The following is a 23,189-nucleotide window of genomic DNA, read 5'->3' on the forward strand; positions in this document are numbered from 1 at the left end:
AAATGTATGTTCTTGTGAATGGTTTTATAGCATATTTCAAATAGTGCCGTTCCATAAAAATGAGTTTGATTGTGAGCCGAGAGTTGGCAAAGCTTTAAGGAGAGACGGCTCACATTGACTTGCACGGTTAAGTGTCCATTTAGAGAGAGGAATGGAAATGTCAACAAAATAAGTCACTGAGACGAGCAAATACAGAAGAAGAAAGAAACAAAAAATTGATTTTCAGAAACTGATGAAAACAGTTGATTCAAATGAGAGCCGTGCTCAGATATTGACCTGAATTGAAGCTCGACTGATTGTCTTTGTTGTTGCAGAAAAAAAAAATCAATGATTGAAGATATGAAATATAGTATGAAGCGTCAGAGATGAACACAAGTGACTATATATTTGTCTGTGGACATATTAATCAGGCCCAGTAATACATCAAGTCAGAAAACGAATTCCACCTCAGCCAAGTATGAAATTATTTAGACAGGTCCACAATCTCACTGTTTTTCACGTTGCACACATCTCACTCAAACAAGGCCCTGAGATTCAAGCTCCACATTTGTACTCCCACGTGATCCGAGACAAAGTTTCACTTACAGTTTGTCAAAGCCCCCTAAAAATAATTTAGTGCGCACTAATACAGAGCTCTCCTTTTCAATTAGCGGGAAGGTCAGGATTGTCAGAGGGACGCAGATGAAACACGGGCCTCAGGTTTTAATGAGTGTCCACACTACACTAAGACTCCACAACCTTATGTCTAATGAGATTTACCGTGATCAAATCAAGTCAGGAAAAAAAGCAATTTACTCGCAAGATTTGATTCACTGCGAGCGCAAATTGTTTTGACCCGTTGTACTTTAAGTGCTGTTATCGCTCAACCTTGCCATCTGACAAACGGCCCTGTTTCAGCTCTTTAATGGAGATACAAAGGAGTGTGTTGACATGGGGGAAGTGATGGATGAATTTCTACCTTGTGCCACTTATGAGATGCAAATACAAAAAAGAAAAACCCAAAGTCATTCCCCAAACCAAGTGGGAGAAGATGATTCATTGCTATGTGCAACTTGCCAGGCAAGGATTTTCATTCCTTTTAGAAGAAATCTGAGAAATGATCAGCAGCATATTAACACTGCAGCCCGTCTCTCTGCCGGCTGTGTTCACCAGCAAATTAAGAGATCCTGTGTCCCTCGTTGTAAATGCGATTTTAATTGACTGCTTCACCAGACTTGCATACCATCAGTGTGGTTTTAAAGCTCAGACAGCCGACAGGTTAGAGGAAGAGCACAGTTCCCCACAAAGACATGGTCAGGATTTAATCTCCAGGCATGGTTCTGACGCCAAATTCCGGATCAACCTTGAAAACACAGCGCAACCAAGGAAAAACCTGTGAACAAAGATACTGAAATGTTGCCAATTTCTTCTTCTCATAATTAAGTTCAAAATAAAAGAAGCAATTTGTCTTTCAGTACTCACATGATCAACAATAAAATCCCAACATAGTAAGCACAAGACTCTCTACTCGGTAGACTCCTCCTCTGCACAGCCTGTCAATTATCTCGTCTGATCTTTTTTGAGACAAGAGGTAAGAACGTTCAAAAACGAACAATGACTTTCTCAATGATCATACTAGGGAACCGTTTGATTCTGTCCATACATGTGTCCTTGTGGTTTGAGGAAAATGTTTTATTTATTATAGAATATATGTTTTGCCTTGAAAATGTATGCATTCATGGATCCTGAAAGATGAACCCCGAGGACATGATAATCATCTGAATATTTATTACCATTTTCAGGTTCAGATGTTGTTTTATTCTATATGATTTCTATAAAACTGGGTACATCCTCATACAGCACTACAGTTTGGTTACTATTTTCATTAGTGAATGGCCCATTACTCACATATTTAACTACAATCAGTGGACATTATATCTTCTAAATGGTAACATCAGTGTATTTTTTTTAGCAAAGCACTGCTGTGTCTAATACAGCCTTGACAATCTGTCTTCACATATGACCCTTTTGAGTGACACATACATTCTACCACATGTACTGAAGTGGGGTTGTCACTGTGCACTCCACCCTCACTTGAACAGCTGATGGCCCACCTAATAAAATGTACTGCACATTTAGTGTACAATATGTTTAAGTTAAGTTTGTAAACCGCTCACTCTCCTGCACCAAAGTCCTTAAAGGAAATAAATTGTTTTTTAGCTCATAACATAACTGCTATCTCATTTTTTGTTAAGTTTCTGTCACTTAGTTAACGCCAAAGTCACAAAATAGCAAAAAAGGAGGCGACGTGGAAGAAACACACAGCGTGAGTAAAGCAGGACAGTGTCATACATCAGCACTACGGCTGACTACTATCAAAACTTATCAGAAGTGGATTCTTATGCTCAAAAGAAGTCTGGACTTTCAGTTGCTCTTCATGATACTGTATATTTTCTTCCACTATCACATTTCCAGCTTCTTATGAACATGATTGTCCAATATTGACAATTTGAGCTCCGCCAACACTAATCAAGCATGCCAATCTCACTGTGTCTACACCTCTGCACCACGCAGAGTTTTATGAAGTCTGGACAAGTTAATTACAGTAAAAGATAAAAAAACAACTCTTACAAACCTTCTCCATAATGTGTTGTGCTATCTTGGGCAAAACTAAGGCATTCAGTGTTAAGGTCATTACTCAGATGTCCACAGGGAGCAATAGAGGTTCCACACTGGAGCTTTGAGATGCTAAAATCCATGTTTTTTGGGCCACAGTAGTGGCTAGCACTGTTGCCTGAAAAACCAAGTTCTCCCTGTGTGTGCATAGGTCTTCTCATAGTAGTCTGGTTTCCCCCCCCACAGTCCAAAATACATGTAGAGGTTATTTGAAAACTCTAAATTGCCTATAGGTGTGAGAGTTGTTTGTCTCTGTGTCTTGGCCCCCGCGATAAACTGGTGACCTGTCCAGGGTGTACTCAGCCTTTTGCCCTGCGTCACCTGGGATTGGCCCGAGTGACCCTCATGTGGAGGATAAAGTGGGAGAGAATGAAAACCTGAACAATCCCTTCAATGCTTAGTGCCTGTAGGTAGCCACCACCACTCATTCACACGGTTGTCTGGTCAATATGACCACATTTTATGGAGGTGAAAATCAGAGAACCAAATGGCAACACAGTGTTTTTGATTTGACATTGTTTTCTTATACATTGGTAACCTATATAACGACCTTGTCTTTACAAGCATAGGAAAGCCAGGCCAAATAATTAAGCTGAGAAAGATGAGTTAGTATATTGTATGTAGAAAATATGTGTCTTGGGAGGTCATTAGACCAGGCTGAGTAATTCTGTAAATATGCTCCTGGCAAAGATACACATCCTCTTAACCCTGAAATGGCAGCAGGAAGTCTGGCTCCCATTCAATCAGTTGCTCAGAAACTATAATCTACCTGGCTATGTGTAGGGATAAGCAGCAACATCTGCAAGACACACCTTTGCAAGCCAAAAAACAAACAGGGAAATATAATGAAGCGTTAGCTGAAAGGATCAGCTAAGTTTATGAAAATTAAAGTTGTATGTAAATCAGTTGCCTCCCTGGCCCTGTGGCAGACCGCAAGGGGCTGTGCACAATATTGCATTCAAATGAGCGGCCTCAAAACTCAGCAGCTATGCTCAACAAGCCCAAAAACAACATTACATGGAATCTAGAGAGTGTGCTGCATATTATCAAATGTTGTATGTTATCTCCTCACTCTTAACATCTCACCTATTGCTGTAAATACATTTAACAACCTATCTGTGATTATTATTTGCAGCCACCGTTAAGTCAGGATGCAGTAAAAAAAAAAAAGATTACTCATGTGTAATACTTCAAGAAAACTGCTTTAAGTTTGTCACAGGTCCAGGCAAATGTAAAACTGGATGTGTTGGGTTCTCTGCAGGTGTGAAAACAGTCCCAGTCACCATGTCAGTGCCCTGACATCTTGTGGACAATGAAAGCAACTTCAGGGACGGCAGGAAAGTGCATTATGTTTTTTTTTATTTCCATTGACTCTACTATAAAAATAACATATTTAATAGAATTGACATGTATTTATTTACCCAGCAAAGGCACAGTCGGTATTATGCATTATCACCTTTATGAGTATGTGTCTAGCTGGAAATGAGCAATTTCACTTAAGCACTGCACATGTGATTTTTCTATACACAAATATGACATCCAGTCATCACAAGGCTACATGTAATTTGAGGCTACATCATTCACAAAAGATCACTGAATGCTAGCTGATCTACTCAAATTTCAAATGTTATTCTCACATACAACTGTATAAGGTGGAGACAGATATCATTCAGTTCGGGGGTTACTGACGCCTCGGGTCAGATGTCTGCTACCTTGAGATGGAGCTGGTGTGTGATTGGCTGGAGGAAGTAGTGGCACCACTGAGCTGTGAGAAACCACTATGACAAGACTCCAAACTGGTCATGGATCCCCTATAAACAACAGAAAACACATTTAATTATAATATTTATTATAGTGCTAGATTATATCCAATTATTTACTGTAAAAAAGAGATTAAATCCAGTGATTGGCCACAACATTAAACTGATTTTAAGGTTGCACCACATCTGTGGTCATGGCTTGCTTTTGAAAAAATTGTGAATCAGTAATACAAATGTACATGTTTTTTCAAAAACACAGATCTGCTGCAACGTTAAAACCAATTACATGTTCTAATGTGGCTGATCAGTGTAATTACAACATAACATAGCACAACACAACATAAAATAATACATTTTGAGAAGAAGCAAAGCTGCTTGAAGGCTACTAAGATTCCAATAGTGTCTAAATGCTTGTTTTTTTCCTGATCTATTTATAGATCACCAAATATTTTTTTTACTTTCAAAAGACAACAAGCTACATCCCAAGAGAATTCATCTACATCTGTCCATACTTGTTGAGTTATGCCACTCATAATCAGACAAATGCTGCCAGAGCATAACTTCCTTGGTGAAAATAATGAATCAAATAAAAATAACATGCAAAGTTCATATCTGGTGTTTTGCAAAAAGAAATATCATCAATTTGACTTTGATTTGCTTCAGGGATAAAGCAGTAGAAAATGGACAGATGGATAGATGAATAAACCCAAGCAAGAGCAGCGCAGCCTGTGTCAGAGACAGTTTCGGCATTGTACAAAGAAAACATGACACGACCAGCGGAAAAAGCTCCGTGGTATAATTGAACTGACCTGAAGTCATGGGAGGCCAGCACCTCGGTGTAGTACATGATCTTACACTTGTGTGTGGACACCTGCAGAGAAGCCAGCACATCATCCACCCGAGGCAGGCTGGAAGCAGTGCAGGCTGGGGAGCTGTGGAAACGCCACTGGAGGATGTAGAAACCCGGCCAGCGTGTTATGTGGGATCCCTGTTTGAACAGAGGAAAGCTGCAGAGATTAATTTGAGGGCTGTGTTGATAACAGGATTAACAACTTTGATGTCGCAGCGCAAGAGATAACCATCTTCTATCACACCTGTACACTCTCCCCCTCTCTGCAAATTAGAGCTTTCTCCACCATGCTGTAGTCCTGGCCCAGCACCCAGTTCTTGTCTATCAGCTGGGCGTTGACGGGCCCAGCTAGGGATGTAATGCCATGGGCTCCGAGAGTGTCTTTCTTAGGAAGCTGAGGGGCCCTCTTGGAATGGTAGATGTTGAAAGTCACATCTCCTTTAGATACATCAAAATCCCACGTGATGACAGATGAGGCCTCTGTAATCTCGATCAGCATCTGCAGGAGGGTGTAAGGAGATTAGAAATACAGCACAGCAGACAGTGGGCCGTTCATCATGTTTCTCCTTTGCTCAAAGCCTGCAATGAAGACTTGTTCCAGGAGGTGGCACCAGAACATTAAAAAAAATATAGAGAGAAACTGGACTTGTGAAGAAACACTTTTGAGTATGAGACTGTACCTCATATGGAGCACCCTTGAAGATACTGGCACTCTTATAAATTGAGTCAGTCAATAGACGGTTCTCCTCGCACTCCAGCTCCTCTGCTGTCCTGTACAGAGATTTGGGGACTGTGCCTCCTTCTGGGAACTCACACTGAAGAGAAAATATGAAAAAAAAACAAAGACAACTCCCATTAATGTCAAGATCTGTAAAGATGGGTGTTTGTTTGCAAATGCATAACAACATAAGGTGACATATTTTGCATGTCCTTATTCTACTAGGAAGATGGAAGTGAGGCAACTCAAAAGACACGTATTGTGCCAAATATAGTATAAGTCGATGTGCCTGCTTCTTAGTTATCAATTTAAGGTTTATTGGCAGAAATGTAATATACATTATATATATATATATATATATATATATATATATATATATATAAGGGTCTTGCTTTATGGAAGGCACCATCTTGCACTGCCAAGTTTCTACAGCAAACCAAAAGGACAAAAAAAAAAAACACAACAAAGAATGTATTTGGTGTTTTCAAGCAGGAGCTTAATGTGCAAGTGAAAATAAAAGCATCCTTTCTGGTATGTCAGGACAAGCACAGTTCCCCGGTGTGTGTGTGGGACAGGGAGGGGTGAGTGGCTGAGTCCTGTCTTTCACCATTAGACGTAGCCAACGTCAATTCTAGAGCTGTAATACACATTACTCCACCCTGTTTGTTTTGAATATACTTAATACAAAGATGTCAAAACACTGAGAAATGATTCTCACCATGCAGTCTCCTCCCAAGAAGTCAGGGATGATCTCTGTGTCGATGAGGTCCACCAAGCCTCCGGGACCCTGGTAGTCATTTCCGGCATAAACGAGAAACTTCTTACGAGTGTTCTCATCAATCAAGGGACTGACCTAGAAATGTGTGCAAAAAGGGAATAACATAATTGAAAACGTGTAGGCTGGTTGATGCTTACTAAGCATATGTATTTTTATTTGGATTACATCATAATAATTGCTGCATCTTTCACATTTACAGGTGATTTTCCAAAGGGCAAGCATCAAAAAATGCATCTTATTCCTCAGCTTTTAGTGGACTACCCCAGGTGTGAGAGTTTCAGGTCAGTTGATGAGAGTCACTAAGTCTTTTCTGAGCATTTTCACTCAGAGTCAACTGTATGTGCTTAGTAAATAAAAAAAGTCATCATCATTTAAGCTCTGGTGCCTCCATTTGGGGAAAAGAGTCAGTAAGCAAAGTAACCATTTTATTCTGTGTGTTACATCCATTCATTATTCAGCAGACTTTAATTTCTATAATTGATGCTCGAGTGCTGGAGCCTCACTGTTTGTTAGATTACAAATGTAAGTCTACAGTATTTATTCAGCTGTAAACTGTGGACAAAGTGCAGTTGGCAGCAGAAGATGAAACAAACGAGTAAGACACGTTTATTTATAGACCTAGTGTATGGTTATAAACTGTCAGTGATATCCAAAGATAATTGTGATCTTGGTCTTTTGCAATTAAAGAAAAAAAGCCCTTTAAATATACAAACTGAAATGAGACAAGACTATGAAATCACTTTGAAGTCACTCAGACACAATATTCTAATACCTATGACAGGAAATGTTTAATTGGTGTCTAAATCTTTTCCAGTCATAATGTTCCTGTGCAGGTTCACTTCTTGCCATCACAGAGTTACAAAGACAGGCGAAGCACAGGACGCAGCCACAATGTGTGCTATTTGAATGTAAGGACACAGGGATTATGTTAATAATAGTAGGCCTTTGCTAACAAACGATGGTCCAACGTCCTTTCACAGGTAACTAACAGTCTATTCTCAAAGCTGTAGTGTGTAGTGTGTGTGGGGGTGGAGTGGCTCAGTGGTTAAGACCGGTACCCTGTGTGAGAAAGACATTGTAGTCGCAATGGTCACAAGTTCGATTCCACCCCTAGCTGATTGTACTCAATTCAATTGTAAGTCGCTTTGGATAAAAGCGTCTGCTAAATGACATGTAATGTGTAAGATTTGTTGATTCTTGTTGAACAGAAACAATGCAACATTATTTGCGTCGACCATTTGAAAACCGCATCGGTCACACAATACTATGAGTGGATGGGGACAGGAAGCTTTTATCCCAACAAGCTGCAGAGTGAGCCGGTTATTTGAGCAGAAGAATTCACTAGTGACACCTTTTTTGGGAGCCTATTTGAGGTTTCAGTCGTACTCCAACTCGTTATTTGCGCAAGAAATAGGCTTAATCAAAATTGTGTGCAATCACTTGACAATGATTTGAATATAACAGTGTGACTTTATATTTAAAAGTCACACAGTATAGCAGGACAGTATTTACATTATTTTCTAACTTGACACAGCTTTCATTACTCCTGCTGTCTCTGTGCTTCATATTTTCTTTACTTCTTTGCTGAACGCTGTTACTATATTCATGCATTATGCAAAGGAAGTGATCCAGTTTCCCCATAGATATCAGTAAGTTTTCTGTATACTGCGGTGAAAAAATATCATCTTCATTTGATTAAATGATTTTTTTTTCTCCTCACCCTCCTTCTCATTTCCTTTGCTTATAATGTGTGAATATTCAAAATGTCACCGGATTGCACCCACCTATTTAGACTCGCTGTGTTTTGAGGCTACATCCTGTGCGCTCATATGAACTCTACACAGATGATGAACTACGACCACACTAACGGCTGCATTTCAAATGTAAGTGCAGACATTTATTCTCACCAGGGTCCAGAGCAATGGAAAAACTCTAGGTGCCCTCAGTATGAGGAGGTGGCCCAGAGTCTCAGGGTAGTTTGCTTCCACCACCTCGATGATTCTCAGCAGAGCCTTAATGCCCGGTCTCCACAGGTGACGCATGTTGAGACCCTCGAGATCCACCAGGCAAGTCCAGCAGCTGATCAGCATGTTAACAAAGACAATAATCAAAAAAAAAATACACAAGCGTGCAAGAAACGGACACCAGATAAATGAATGCTTAAGTCACCTAATAGGTCGCCCGAACACTCTGGTGTTTTCTTCACAACGCCTCAGTCCCTCCTCATTGATGGACAGGACCTAGGTCACAATCATAATGCAGCAGCATCAATACAACTGAACGTGTCCAGTGACAGTTACTGCGTTTGTGTCCGTCTCAAATAGAGGTGTTAGTTCTTGTTCTTGATGTGTGGGCTACATTTATCTCACATCTTGTTTTGCCTCATTTGTAAAGTAAGAACTCAACAAGCTGCACCTACAGCAGTGGTAGTTAGTGGCCAATTGTATCCTGATTTCAGGATCAATTCAAGAACAGTTAAAGCTTCTTTTTGTTTTGTTTTTTTTAAATCACCTGTCTTAGAAGAACCTCCTCTCCCAGCGCTCGTACTAGTCCCTTAGTGTCCATTTGTCCCAGACGCAAGACATAAAAAGGACGTCCATCTAAACATACATCACAATATGAAGTGGGTCATTTACAGGTGCATTTGCACACAAATACACAGACATTCACACATTCAACAAATGATTGAAATAAATCTGTTTCTTTCAAACATCCACCCTGTTACCACATTAAGCTGTTATTTACTTCTATAACAGGCACAATGTAAACATTCAAAATAAACTTCCTGCGCTCAGATCCTGACAGTCAGCAGGTGCATCAGCTGAGCTGTGGCTCGTCAAACATGGGAGCTGTGGCAGATGGTGCTCAGATGGCACAGTCAATAATTAATAGCTCATAACTCAGAAACAGGAAAATACATTTGCCTGTTTATCTTCATGCTCACTAGTAAGAAGGCACTTTAACTGTAGACAAACACACACACACACACACTAACAGTAAGGAGTGAAATATAGTGAAAATGAAATGATAAAAATGAAAAAATAGATGAGTATTGTTCACTCAGTACCTCTGTCGTGGTGGTGCCAGCCGCCGGTGTAATATTCCTGAAGCAGCTGTGGACGCTTCCATGTGTCTAACAGGAAGTCCACCTGATGTTGTTTCCTCCAGGTTAGAGATTGACACAAAATCTCCCTGGCCTTGTCTAGGTTGAAATCTCTGGCTCTGAGGAAGCGCAGCACGTGCTGATCCTTTGGAATCTATACAAATCAAGCAAGACTCAAACCTTTAATGGAACATTTTAGTTCAGTAAAAGCAGCAAAGTGACAAATGCTTATTTTCTTATTTCTAATCTACAGTAGCTCAGTGAACAGTCAAATTGTTTCAGTAAGGTGAAAGCCTAGAAATAATATTCATTTATCATAATTGCATTACCAGCTATGTGTTGCAGTAAACTGTGTTTGTGTATATGTGACCTTGCCCTTGTGGGTTTCCTGGAGCCACTGGCGCAGACGAATAAGACAGCTCTCCTGCAGAGGTGTTAAATCACCTAGGTAACGTCTGATGTAGTCTGCATCCAACTTGTCTATAGACAGAAAGAAAACACATGCTCAGTGTAAAGCTAGCACATATTTGCAAGCTTCCGATGGAGCTGTTCACTGCAGGGCATTTTCAACATAACTTCAACAACTCCAGTCGACCATGAAAAGAAATGCTACAGATTGACAGTGACTTCAAACTCATCTGGAAGCCCGTTTGCTGCTGTTCACACAGATATTCTTCACAACTTTAGCAGTGTTTGTTAAACCAGGGGAGAGAAATGGTGTTTTTTGCCAGACTCTAATGTGTAGTGCATTGTCTGAACTCTGTTCACAGGAAGTGCACAACATAAAAGCAGCAATCAGATCAGTTTTTGCACCGGAGTCATCATTAACACACCTAATCCTAATCCCACAGTGTTGCATTACAAATCTGCAGCCATTGACCAGTTTGTCCAAATAGCAAGACACAACCTGACAATGTAGCAGTCACTAGATGAGCCCAGGTGCAGGTTTTCAACTTTGAGATACATCTACGAAGACAACAGGGACACACACAGGGAGGAGCTTCACATTAGATGCTGGCAGAGTGGGAGTAAATGTATCACCACCTCCATCTCTGCTGTTGACCACAGAGCTAAATCACGCTGATGCAGTAATAATATGTCAAGGTGCTGGTTTGGACTCCTGGCTGATGGTCAGCAAGGACATTTTCTTGCTTCTTCTTTCTGACTGATGCCAAAACTAGAGTGAGAAAAAGTGAAGAAGCCATGCATCTTCATCTCAGGCCACATTTTCAGACGCAAATGTCTTAGGCTCAACCAGCATTAGGAGAAGAGGCAGATCAATAGACAGACCTTTCCCAAGGAGACAGACAGGAAAACCCATGGATACATGATTGAATAGAGTGGGTTGTCTTCCAACTGGACTGGAAAGGTGGGCGTTTGATCTCCGGCCCCTGAAATAGCTCCTGGCAGCGGTGCAGCATATTAATTATGTGTGATCGAAAAAGCACTGCATGCAGATGTGCTTTATGAACATGCATGAAACACAACATATGATGAAAATGTGAATTTCATATTTAGCATATTTGAATATTTTGTCATGAGGATTTTTCTTCCCCAATATGAAAGCACTGCTCTAATGTGTAACTCGTCCACTGGCCTTTAATTCACAGGGACAAGCATACAGTCCCATTATTTTTTTAACCATTACATGACATTAGTGTCATAAACTTTTCAGATTATTTACGCTTACACACACCCTGAATGGAAAAAACTCGAGGGACAGTACACTGCCCCTGTGATGCTGGCTGTCATTCTCTCGTTAACTGTGACTAATAAATTACCACTGACCGTCAGGAGAGCCAGCCAGTAGCTCCATGGAACAGGATGGGTCCTTGCAGGGCAGCCTGTCCTTGGCACTCTTCACTGGGATGGCTCTGGGAGTAGAGGAGGGCGGCAGCAGAAGCTTGGCAGCTGCTGTGCCAGAGGACACAGGCGGTATCCAACGAGGTATATAAGTTATGCCTTCGTCTTCCAGCTCTCTGAGGTAGTGCTCAATAATTTCTTTGCCCTACAACATTAGAAGGAGATCAAACTATAGACATAGATGAGTGTAGAGGCAGAGGAACACTGTATGTATGCTTTAAGTAACAGACACAAACCTTTTTAATACTTGCAGCATATTGTTTCATAGCTATCTTCTCTGCCATGCTCTCAAAGCCAAAAAAGGACTTCATATCCAGACTAGCTGTCTGTTCAAAGCATGTCCACTCCTCATTCTCTGGATGAACCTGTGCCACACAAACAAAATGGCGTTGTGGATGTTGAATCTTGATTAAATGGATAACTGTTGCATTGTATTTTATATTGCTGCTCTTTGGCAACATGTCTACTGTGTTAGGGTTAGGGTCATCATAAAGGCTGATTTCCTGAACCCCTTCTTTTTCATCTTTTTTATCATTTGAGACGCACCGTGTACTTGCAGTTTTCACAGACAATGACTCTGCTGGAGAATGTCTCGTTGTGGACCTCAATGTGTAGCGTCCTGTCTCTGCGGTTCAGAGTGTTCTTTTGGATGAAGTAGAGGTAGTCGACGCCGGCAATCTAAATGCAAAAAAACATAGTTGGTTTATTCAAGATATAGAGTCAAGTTAGATGTGAAGACAGCCACAAAATATTCCCATTGTTTTGTTTTTCCAAATGAATAACTAAACCTTATCATAGCATCAGTTAGCATTTTTCATGAGTTTTGCTCATTAAAAGCTCAGAGGAGAGTTACCCTTTTAAGAAGTCTTGGAGCGTCAATGTCAATCATACAACGCCTCTGAGTTACAACCGTGGAAGCATCCTCACTCTGGTCTTCACTGATGACCTCACTGTCCACAAACACTGGGATCAAGGGGCACTTTGGGAATCTCCTTGCATATGCCTGAGGATAAGACATAATGAACAGATCTACAAATGAAAAAGCCGTGCAAAGATTCAGTAGTGGAGGGTTTTCCTGGTGTTGTTGTCACTTTTGGCACAGCTCACTCTGTCTCACTTTGGATTTTGCTTCTGTTCTGTCCTATTATGAGTCCGCTCTCTGGCTGGGCAGAAAAGCTCCTTTTAATGGTTCCATTGCAACAAGGTCATTAGCATTTGCAGTGAGAGTAAACTCTAATGGGTCCGTCACCATCCACATAAAATAGATTTACAGCACATGATTTCCGTGTCACATTAGGCTACATTTAATAGTTATTAGCTTTAACAGTTCACATAAATGCATATTAACATTTGATGTTTTGTGCAAAACTACAGCCTGCATCTAAGGCAGCTTTTACAGCCAGTGATTACGTCGTGTTTTATGGTCCACAGCATACTGTATAAATGACCATCTGTTCACAGAAGTTTCACCCGTCAATATTGACTGAGACGGGCATGTTGGGATATGTAAAAATAGTCATTGGTCTGTGTAACTAGCAGCAGTGAAGCTTGTGCTGATAATGTACTGGTGATAACCAGACGCAGGGAAATATCATGACCTTTACAATATATCTTTGATGATGCATTCAAGTTACAATAAATGAGTTCAACATTTATCAACAACAATTATCCCAAGATTCTTAGAGGCCTAGATGCAACCGTTACATGTTTGCAGAAAATATGCCGGGCTGCCTCACATGCAATTTTAAAAATCTAATAAATTGCTATGAAAATAGAAAAAAGGCACAAGACAACATCATTTTCTACTTAATTTATTGTTTTTCTCTCCCTAAGGTATCGGTCTTGCATATCCCTCTCACACACATCCTACAGCACAGCGTGTTATCACCACAATCAATAAGATGACACTTCTCACAAAGCAAATTAATTGGAGAGGCTTCCTTGGTAAATAAGCAACCTTGCCTTGTATTGTGTAACCGGCACACTACACAAGAAAACAATATGTTTTATTGATTGCAGACAAATTGAAATCTTTGTCCTGCCATGTCCTCTTAGCGCTACAAGCATAAAAACATAATGTGGGCATAAAGTATAAAAGACGAGCAGCAGGAAGAAAAGGAGACTTTTGTGCACAAGCTCAACGTCAGAAACAGTAAGAACAGTTTCCACCATAATACTCATACTTTAAGATAAATGAAGGAAGTGAAATACTATTCCCTGGATTCTGCTATTTACTTTTTGGACAAAAACAATTCATTGCAGTGATTGCATTTTAATTGTGAGAGGATTCATGTGAGATGAAGCCCGCTTAAATGTTAACTTGAACATTGTATTGAAAGAGTTATTGTATGCAGAGCAAAGTATCACTGCAGCATCCCGGTCTTTAGCCCTTTTTGTGGGCATTGCATAAGTCTTTGGATTAATATGTAACTCTGGAGAGCAATAAACTGCAGCAGCAGCGGCGGCCTGTAAAAGTTGGTGTCTCTTTTGGAAATCCCTATTTTATCCTAATTTTGTTCCGGTTCTTGCATAAATTTAAAGCTTTAGTTTGGAGGTTGTTAGTGAAGCGTACAATAGTTTGAGAATGTTTCCACTCAAGGTATAATTATAGTGGGTACATGTTTGAAAACTGGGATTTCCTACTATTTGATGGGATTTCATTGCTGCTGTAATATCACAATCTATTGGCAGCATTGTTAATGGTGTTAGTTACATTTCTGATGACAAAATCTTGTGGCCATATCTTATCTCAGTGTGATGTCATTCAAGGAATATTTGGTTATGTGAAGACCAGTTGGCCCTAAAAGCTATTTTATGCTGAATGTATTGTACAAAATAAGTCAATTACCCCGATTTCTTCATGAGCATTATATGAAAACAAAACAACTGTAAGTATGGCAAGGTTTATCAAGGTACAAACGTTTCAAAGATATAAGGATATAGTCAACATCCTGACAATTATTATGCCTCTGTTTATTTTATTTATTAGTTTGAGCTGTTTTACTTTTATCTTAATATATGGTACATGTTATATTATACATAAATAAACAAAATGTTATATTTCTGTTTATTTGTTATGTTCCTATTTCTACACAACAATGGAGCAACTGTAATGATGAAGAAATGATTTCTCATTTTGATATAAATGGGTCAGTGGAATCAAGTGGAAAATTCCCTCTGCTTGGTGCTTAAGAGTTGGGGAATTTGAGTAGTTTTCACCCCACACACAACCTGCAGAATACTCTTTTTAGACCACTGCACTGCACCAGGAGAGGTTTATTTCTCTCTCTCTACTCTGTCCAGTCACTCATCACACAGCATTTATGGCAAGTGAGAGTACATCAAGTTTGAAGAGGCAGACAGACCTGGGAGTGCGAAGAAGACACTGTGGAGTTTGCGCTGTCTGTATATCGCCACAGCTAAACTACTTGAAAACATTGAATAGCAAATACTTGACCATTTTAAATAAGACTGAGCATTAATACATGGTAGCATCAATATATTTATTACTATACTGTATAGGATTAGAACTTAAAAGATGTAAATAGTTTCCAACATGTACTCACATGCAGTGTTGTAAGTACAAACACTTTGTTACTGTACTTAAGTACAAAATCCACATATTACTTTGCAATTTATATTTCTAGCAAATTTTACATTTCCTCGAACTATCTTTGTTACTACCAAATAAAATCAGAAGAAGAAGAGTTGATAATGGTCTGTATATACTGTATATGGAGTTTTTCTAGGCTTGATGAGCTGCTTTACACTGCAGTTTTACCGTTCAGTCATTCACATGCTGCAACATGGGGTTTAATTGTCACAAGACTGGGAAAATTGATTATCTTTTCTAATTGAACTGATTAGTTTTGTAGAAAATTTTAAATTAACCAAAAACAGATAGATATTCACTGTCATGGAGGAGTTAATAAACTAGGAAATAGAAACATTTGAGAATTCAAATCAAGGAACAGATTATTTGATTATAATAATTGGCAAGTTGTTAATGGACTAACTGTTGAAGCCCAAACAATAAAAACAATTCCCACCAATAATAGCCTTTGAAATGTGCTAATAACAAGTCTTAAATCTCTAAGTGTTAACACATGTTTTATTTAATAATGATGTAATTTAAAGGTGAGCAAAGGCCAAACATGCTACAACAGGCTATGTGTTGTGTAAAGTCCTGTAGAGTAATAAAGGCTCCAAACAACTCCTTTTTTCTTTTTTTTTCATCATGGTTAAGTAACAGATGACGTACATTGTTCTCTGGACCACAAGAGAATGTAAACACGACACTCACCGCCATGATTAACTCAAATGGATGCTTGTAGACCCGAACTGGTGACTGGTATTCCTGCACCATGGTTGAACTTCTCTCACGAACAACTTCACAAAGAAAACTGCACACACACAAACAAAAAGTCAACCTCATACACACACACGACAGCAGTGAGTTACAGTGTATCCACAGCAATGACTTTACGTGAGACTGTAACCTTGAAACAAACGTGAGTTTTTGGAGCTACATAATAACAACATAAAAGTGATGCGAAGGACAATGATGTGGCAACAGAGTGGAAACTACTCAAACGAGAACAGGCCTGAGGAGCGAAAAGACGAAAACGCTTACTTTTAGCAGCAGACGCTTAAAAATCCCGTCTGGTAAGTTTATACGTCACTGAAGCAGCGCAACAGTTTCTCCTCCATGTTGACTGTCAGCTGAATGCGAATACTGTGCAAACCTTCATTGTTAACGCTAAAGTGAAAAGCGCAATGTTAGCCGTTCGCTTGTTGTGTCTCTCTAGAGAAGGGCGTCACCGTTTAAAGCGGAGACTGTTACAGCTCCGCCTCCAACAGACAAACAGGAAGTCAGTGTAACGGTAAAGTTTGTTTCTTACAGATTATAGGTTACGTCGAAAAGAAACAAAAATAACTATAATATTCTAAAGTAAATACCTTATTGAATTATAATTATATATCATTAATTATTAAGGATCCAAGCCCTATTATTTTTTCTTATCTGCCATAAAACAAAAAACTAAACAAAAAAAAAACTTGGATTCATAGCTATTGATCTCATAAAAGATAAAAGGACAACAGGTCTAGTCTTTATTCTTCTTATTATTATTACTAGTAGTTGTAATTGTAGTAGTAGTATTATGTTGTTGTATTGTCTCTTTTTTTATTTTTAGATATTTTGTAATGATTCTGACTCCATGCTTTTTTTGCAAATTCCCCCAACAATGTTGGTATTTGGCATCAAGTAAGGTAAGGCTTTAATCATTGTGTGTATTGTGTTGGTTATTTTATTGATTTTTTTGTCAGAAATAATTTGCAAACTCAGTGAAATGAAACTACAGACTGCACCTTTAATGTGTGTGTGTGTGTGTTGTGTTTGCACGGAGGTTACAAAAGCTGTGGTGGCACTCACTCACTCATCTACCATTATATCCTCCACATGAGAGTCACTGGGTTGTTGGTGCCAATCCCAGCAGACACAGGTTAAAAGGCGAGGTAAAACCTGGACAGGTCACCAGTCTAAAGCAGGGCCAACATAAAGAGACGACAAACAACCACTCACTCACACTGCGTTAATAACTCTTGGGCAAGTGTGAGGACGTCATGAATCACAAAATCACAAACAACCCAAATTTAACTTCCCCAAAACTCTCAAACACATAAACTTTTGCATGCATTTTTCATGATCACCTACGAGAAGTGTCTAGACTTGAAGTTCAGTCCACGGCTAGTGAACAGAGTTGTCTGAACATGATGTGCAGAAGAAGGACTCACACAGCTGACGATGCAAAAACCGAGCTGTGAGGTCAAAGAAACAGCTTGCTGAGGAGAGAGATTGAAACTTGTCAATTGACAGATCTGGTGCACTGAAGGTTCCCAAGAGCACAACGGAACAACCACTATTCTTATTTTTGCTAAATTAAAATTGTCATTACAAAAGGAAGTGTCCATTTTTCCTTATGAATTTATTTATTCATTTTATTAGAATGTATTTTTATGCCAAGGCTAAAACAAAAAGTGTTTCTGAATAAATCAAGGACAAATCTTTCACCTTCATTACTGAACAGCTGATCTGTAGATATACTGGCACAAGTCACACGAGACACCACACACTTAGTGCGACAGCGCAAAGGTCAAACTGCAAATCGCAAGCGTGGGCAGTTTATTAGCTATGCACTTCCTGCAAGTGGAGGGATTTGTTTTATTGCGTGTGAATATTGCTGGTGAGATCGGTTGGCAGTGGCAGTAATGCCATGCTGGTTAAACATCATTAAAGTGGTACATTATGAGTTGTATGGTTAATTCTGGGTTTTTTTCCAGTCTTGTCCTGAGGAGGTTGTTGTTCATTAATTGTCCACATGAGGTCCTCACTCACTCCAATGATTCTAAGATAAAAGATCATCAGTGCAGTGTATTGTAGTGCACATTTACTGTCACAGTTATTGTAAAAAAAAATCGGTGTGTGGAAGGTGATTGCATGGAATAAAATGACTGACCTATATATGCTGACAAAAAAAAAATGGAATCTTACCAGGATATACTCTTTATATCTCTTGTCTTTTTGTGGTGGAGGACTGTTTCCTTCCTGCAGATGGGAGTCAGAGCTGTAAGGCTACACGGGATCAAACTGACACACCAGACTTAAACATCTTTCTCTTGGGCTTCATTGTTGAGAACAGCCTGCAGACTGTTACATTTTAAAATTCTGTGCCTCTCCAGAATGTCTCTGAAACACTGCGTTGCAAGTAACACTATGATTTAAAGTAAAGGTGCAGACTACTGGATGCCAGCTAAGGTAAGGTAATGCAGAATGAAGGTCATAAACATTATGTTACATGGTTGGGTGAATTGTAATTGCAGGGTAACGCCGTATAAGAATATCTCGCTGGTAGGCTTGAGCTGTCGCCCTTTTGCACGACGCCTCAGAAATCCAGTCAATGTGACAGAAACAAAGCTTTCTGTATCAAAATGATCAGTGTTCATCAATATGGCAATAATGCAAAAATGTTTGACCTGACCTGAATAAAGGATTTTTATTGAGGTGGACAGAAAACAATCTAATTCAACCAGTGTAACAAAAGCAATATCTGATCTCATCAGTCCCTATTATTCTACTTGTGCATTAGCACCATACGTTTTTGCTCACTACACTCACACACAATTATAACAATTTAAAGAACGCTGGTGAGGAAAAAGGAGCGTGTATTATAATTTGAGTGGGTTAAGAGTCTATGACCATCAGTCTTCTTTATCGGCAAGTAATTATTTCCATCCTTTGCTGATAATGAATACATTTTTGTTCTAATTAAGACTGTACATGACATCTATTGTCGACAGTTTGAAATAAAGAAAAATGCGCTGAAGGCAGAAATAAGTGAAAATTAAAATTTTTAGTGTTGATATTTATCAGAAATATCAAAGATACAGGTGGTGGTGATGCACACACACATCTTGCAGAATGCAGCATAACAGCAGCCTCTTGTTATCACCTTGAAGCTGTTTTGAGAACATTGTCAGACGTGTCAGTGTGGTCACAGTCTGGAATAACCACGGCACGACAGCACTCATACAGATGCTAATGAAATACATCAAAGTGTCCCCTTTAAAACCCCACATTAAATGGTGACAGCCTCTGGTTCGCACCTAAGGACAGAATTTGGAACACAGCGATATGACATGGGATTTATGAAATTCCATGTTTCTGAAACAAACATGTGCAAGTAGACTGATCAAAAATCTTTATAAAACAGAAAAAAACATGCTCTAACCCATGGATAATTTCTTCTGAGAGCAATGTATTCCACCAATGAATTTTCTCACGCATTTAAAATACAATTTATTGCATTTAAGGTTCTGCATTTCGCATTTCACATTTATTATTTATTTATTTGCCTTGTTTGTTTACTTCGTAGGCTTTGTCCTTGTGTGTCCTTCCCCCAGCATTGCTTTCCACCTTTGTGTTCACTTGTGTTGAATTAGTTTTGCCTGCACATTTCCACCTGCATCTTTCTACCCCTTCAGTGTATATAGTCTCTGTGTCCTTTGCCAGTTTGTTTGTTTTACCCTTATGTAAACCATGCTTGTTTCCCTTGCAGTATTGGATTTTGTGTTCAACTTACACTGCCTTACCTTCTGTATGTTTTTATTAACCCTTGAACACACCTAGACACATTTTGTGTTTTTAGCTTTTCATTTCTGTAATATTTTATCCTTTTTTCACGCATCAGCGTTAACTAAAATACTCACACTAACACACCTACGCACAAAAATGTGCTCATTGAAACCCATTCAAATCACTATTTTTGATGCATCGTGACAAGAACTTAGAAAACTAAAGGTTAAAAACTTTAAAAAATCATTAATGTTTCATATGTATGATGAGGACGGATGTTTCAGATAATCTTTCACGTATGCCAGGCTGCAATAATCGAACCAAAAATAATCAATTATTATATTTGTGTGGCGAATAAAATGAAGGTGCACCATGAAAAGGGTTAAACATTTTAAAAATGCATTCATATTTGATATGTATGCAAATGATAAAATATAAAATAATAATGTGTACAATTTTTAAAGGTTCATTTTTTATGAACCCCTTTTTGCTACTCTACTGGTGTGTTAACATAACCTTTTTGACGGCGCATCTAAGGGTTAAGAGACGAGTTCTGCTGTCTCATTTCTGCATTTCTGAGTCCTCTTTCTTGTCAAATTATATGACACATATCAGAAAGCATCCATCACTATGCGTGTGACACTTTTGGGAATAGAAAGTATGCTAAAATGATTAATACATTAATGTTTAAATATACTTTCTAGTTTGTTTACATACACGTGGAGTGCTACAACAAACTGTTAGAGCTGTGTTAATAGGTTTGATACGCAGGTGTTGGTTGGATTCATCTTAGATGTGCTGTGCAGACAGATGGCTGTCAAATACATTCATGAACTATAGTGTTGGCAGCTGCAGTGAACTCTACTTCAGCTGCAATGATTATCTCAGAATTACTAATTAGTAGATCCATAATGTGTTGGTCTGATATCAAGATAGATTGCGACGCTGGAGATCTGAGGCACTAACATGACAAATGACTCTTCCCACAATCTGCTCAGAATCACTCATCATGATATATGCTTCCGGTGCCCTTTCATATTCAAATGAGGAAGACGATGGAGTGAACAGAGCTGTGAAAAGAAGAACCCATTCGGGAGATTTAAAGAAGTGATCATCATCATAACAGTCACTCTTCCCCCGGTGCTGTTGCTCCATGCAAAAGAAAAGGTTGTATTCTTCAGCCTCTGTGAGTTTAATGGAGGTTTCCAGTTGGAAAATAGTATGTTCATGTGTTGTTTTTAACAGGAGAGATGAATATTATCTCAAAGAGTCAAAGTTCCATCCACAACTCGCCTACCAGCTCCTCTAAAGCTCATTAATCCCCACGATTAATCCCCATGATGAGTTTTTGTTGTTGTTTGTTTGATCAGTAACTGCAAATAATACTTTTACAGAGGCGTACATGCCAGACTGTTGCTGGTCGTTATCTCATGACCATAGCAATATACGCTGCTCTGGCAGACAACGCAAGAATCTCTAAAATCACAGCGCCTGGCCCAGAGACAGGGTGGCATGAAGTCCAGACACATCACGTCTTGTTTTCAACTTTTTGTTGTTGTTGTTATTATCGTCTCAGCAGGTTTGAGAGAAGTCTCAGTCTTTTCATACCACAGGAACTGCACTAAGAAACAAAAACAACACTTTGGAAAAATGTGGTATTAGTTCTTCTGGTATAGTTAAAATAATTCAATTAGGAGTTTTCCAATTAACATAAAAGCTTGACTTCATCCATGTGGCAACCTGTAGTGATGTCACTCAGAAAAATCTGAGCTGTTGAATTTGAATTTACAAAATTGACATCTAGTTTGATTGAAAAAGAAAAGACTAGTGAAACTAGTGAATGGGGCCACACACTCATCAGGAACACGTTCACTGTCTTTGTAAATCAAGAGAGAAATTTGCTAAATTTCCCACAGGCCTCCATTCAAATGGAGTTGTCTTTTATTTGCAACAACTGGAGTCGTCCTCTGGTGACTTTTAAATATGCTCTTATTTCTGGCTAAAGAAGCTCCCCGGCAAACTAAAAGACTATGTCCATTTTTTATATAGAGTCTATGAATGATCATATTATTACATGACTGTGTTTTAGCTTTGCCCACAGGGATGGCAACAACAGTCCTCTACCACTGAGCACTGAAGGTTAGTGGGTGTGTTTATTCACCGCAGCGTACTTCATATGAGATGCTGCAGACCTTGAGTGGACTCGGTAAGGTCAGATCGCTTTATTTTAAATGTTAATTAATTCACATGACTTGTTCACAAAATTCATTACGTTTGTTTTGATGTTATTTGATGCTACACATTGAGGCGAGGATGCTATTAGGGTTTTCCCAATGACTCCTCTTATGCAGTTTTTTGCCAGTGCATGTGTGTGCTACATCTTCCTGTAGGTTTTTTATATTCCAAGTTGGGTTCTCCCTTCTACCAATTCCAGTGAGTAGTTCATTAATTACACTGCTAACTGAGGAAACAGCTACCTGAAAACACTTTTACATATCTTTATAGATTTCTGCATTGTAAACAATGTCACCAAGAAGGTATTTAAGCTCAAAACGATTCTGCATTCCGTTTGTGAATCTCTATACAAATCAAGTTTCATAGCCCGCTTTCCCACAGAAGATATCGAACAGACAAAAATAAAAACCAAAGTGTATGGATGAGGTGAATGTATGCCACAGTTTGAAGGCATTTGTTCTCCTACGAATACTTGGGACTTTGCCCATTCCTTGTTGCCAGAGGTAATCTGGTGTCACACAACAGTGGTGATATGTAATTAGTCGGATTCGACAAGCCAGGCAACAGCTGTGTCCATCAGTGCAGGTGGAAAAGCCTCAACCAGCTCAATCACGGTGGGAGATTGTAGCGAGGAGTGACAGTAGCATGCCACTTTTGGTTATTTGTTCACCCTGATGCCGTTCAAGCACGGAGCGGTGGCAGTGCTGCCTGTTATCAAACACACACAATCCATACATGCACCTTCTCTCACCATTTTAACGTCACTTTGTATTCCAGGAAGAGTAATTATCGGGCCATTACGAAGATCTAACAGCCCAGGAAACAATTCTGTGTAATTACATTGTCAACCTGTATGAAATGACTTCCTTGTGCATGTGGCATGTGATTGGGATAAGTAACTCCTGCAGCTACTTTAATTGGTTTTCTCAAAATAGTTGAAATGTCCTGCATATCAGGTCTGAGATAACCAGTCCACCAATTATTTCTCTCTTAAAGAAATAATTGGTGGTGACAGAACATGGTCTGCTCATACTCTCTGTTTCTGCTGCTGTCACGTTTGAAGAGATCAAGGAACATCAGTCCAAGGTCATCT

General features: G+C 39.2%; 1 protein-coding gene across 2 annotated transcripts; it reads right to left on the minus strand.

The window, feature by feature from the left end:
* Positions 1 to 4,052: 4,052 nt before the first annotated feature.
* LOC122785569 (SEC14-like protein 1) lies at positions 4,053 to 16,551 on the minus strand. 2 transcript variants are annotated; one of them, XM_044051438.1, is made up of 16 exons: positions 16,361 to 16,551; positions 16,031 to 16,130; positions 12,581 to 12,730; positions 12,274 to 12,405; positions 11,964 to 12,092; positions 11,653 to 11,872; positions 10,235 to 10,344; positions 9,829 to 10,018; positions 9,273 to 9,361; positions 8,931 to 9,001; positions 8,669 to 8,840; positions 6,702 to 6,836; positions 5,946 to 6,080; positions 5,510 to 5,764; positions 5,225 to 5,403; positions 4,053 to 4,466 (listed from the first exon to the last, which is right to left on the minus strand). In XM_044051438.1, exons 2-16 carry the CDS (start codon positions 16,091 to 16,093, stop codon positions 4,364 to 4,366), a joined length of 2,133 nt encoding a protein of 710 aa, XP_043907373.1. In that variant the 5' UTR covers positions 16,094 to 16,130; positions 16,361 to 16,551; the 3' UTR covers positions 4,053 to 4,363. The 2 variants fall into 2 exon arrangements, with proteins under 2 accessions (XP_043907373.1, XP_043907374.1); XM_044051439.1 differs by having other exon boundaries at positions 16,031 to 16,157.
* Positions 16,552 to 23,189: the final 6,638 nt, after the last annotated feature.

Source organism: Solea senegalensis, linkage group LG19 (genome assembly GCF_019176455.1).
Source record: "Solea senegalensis isolate Sse05_10M linkage group LG19, IFAPA_SoseM_1, whole genome shotgun sequence".
Taxonomy (NCBI): domain Eukaryota; kingdom Metazoa; phylum Chordata; class Actinopteri; order Pleuronectiformes; family Soleidae; genus Solea; species Solea senegalensis.

Excerpts from the sequence above, each read along its gene's own strand:
- LOC122785569 (XM_044051438.1), bottom strand. The coding sequence starts at position 16,093 with ATGGTGCAGGAATACCAGTCACCAGTTCGGGTCTACAAGCATCCATTT. Across the intron at positions 12,093-12,273 it reads GTGAAAACTGCAAGTACACG|GTTCATCCAGAGAATGAGGA; the intron begins GTGCGTCTCAAA and ends TGTGTGGCACAG. Across the intron at positions 9,362-9,828 it reads CTGGCACCACCACGACAGAG|ATGGACGTCCTTTTTATGTC; the intron begins GTACTGAGTGAA and ends ATGTATGTTTAG.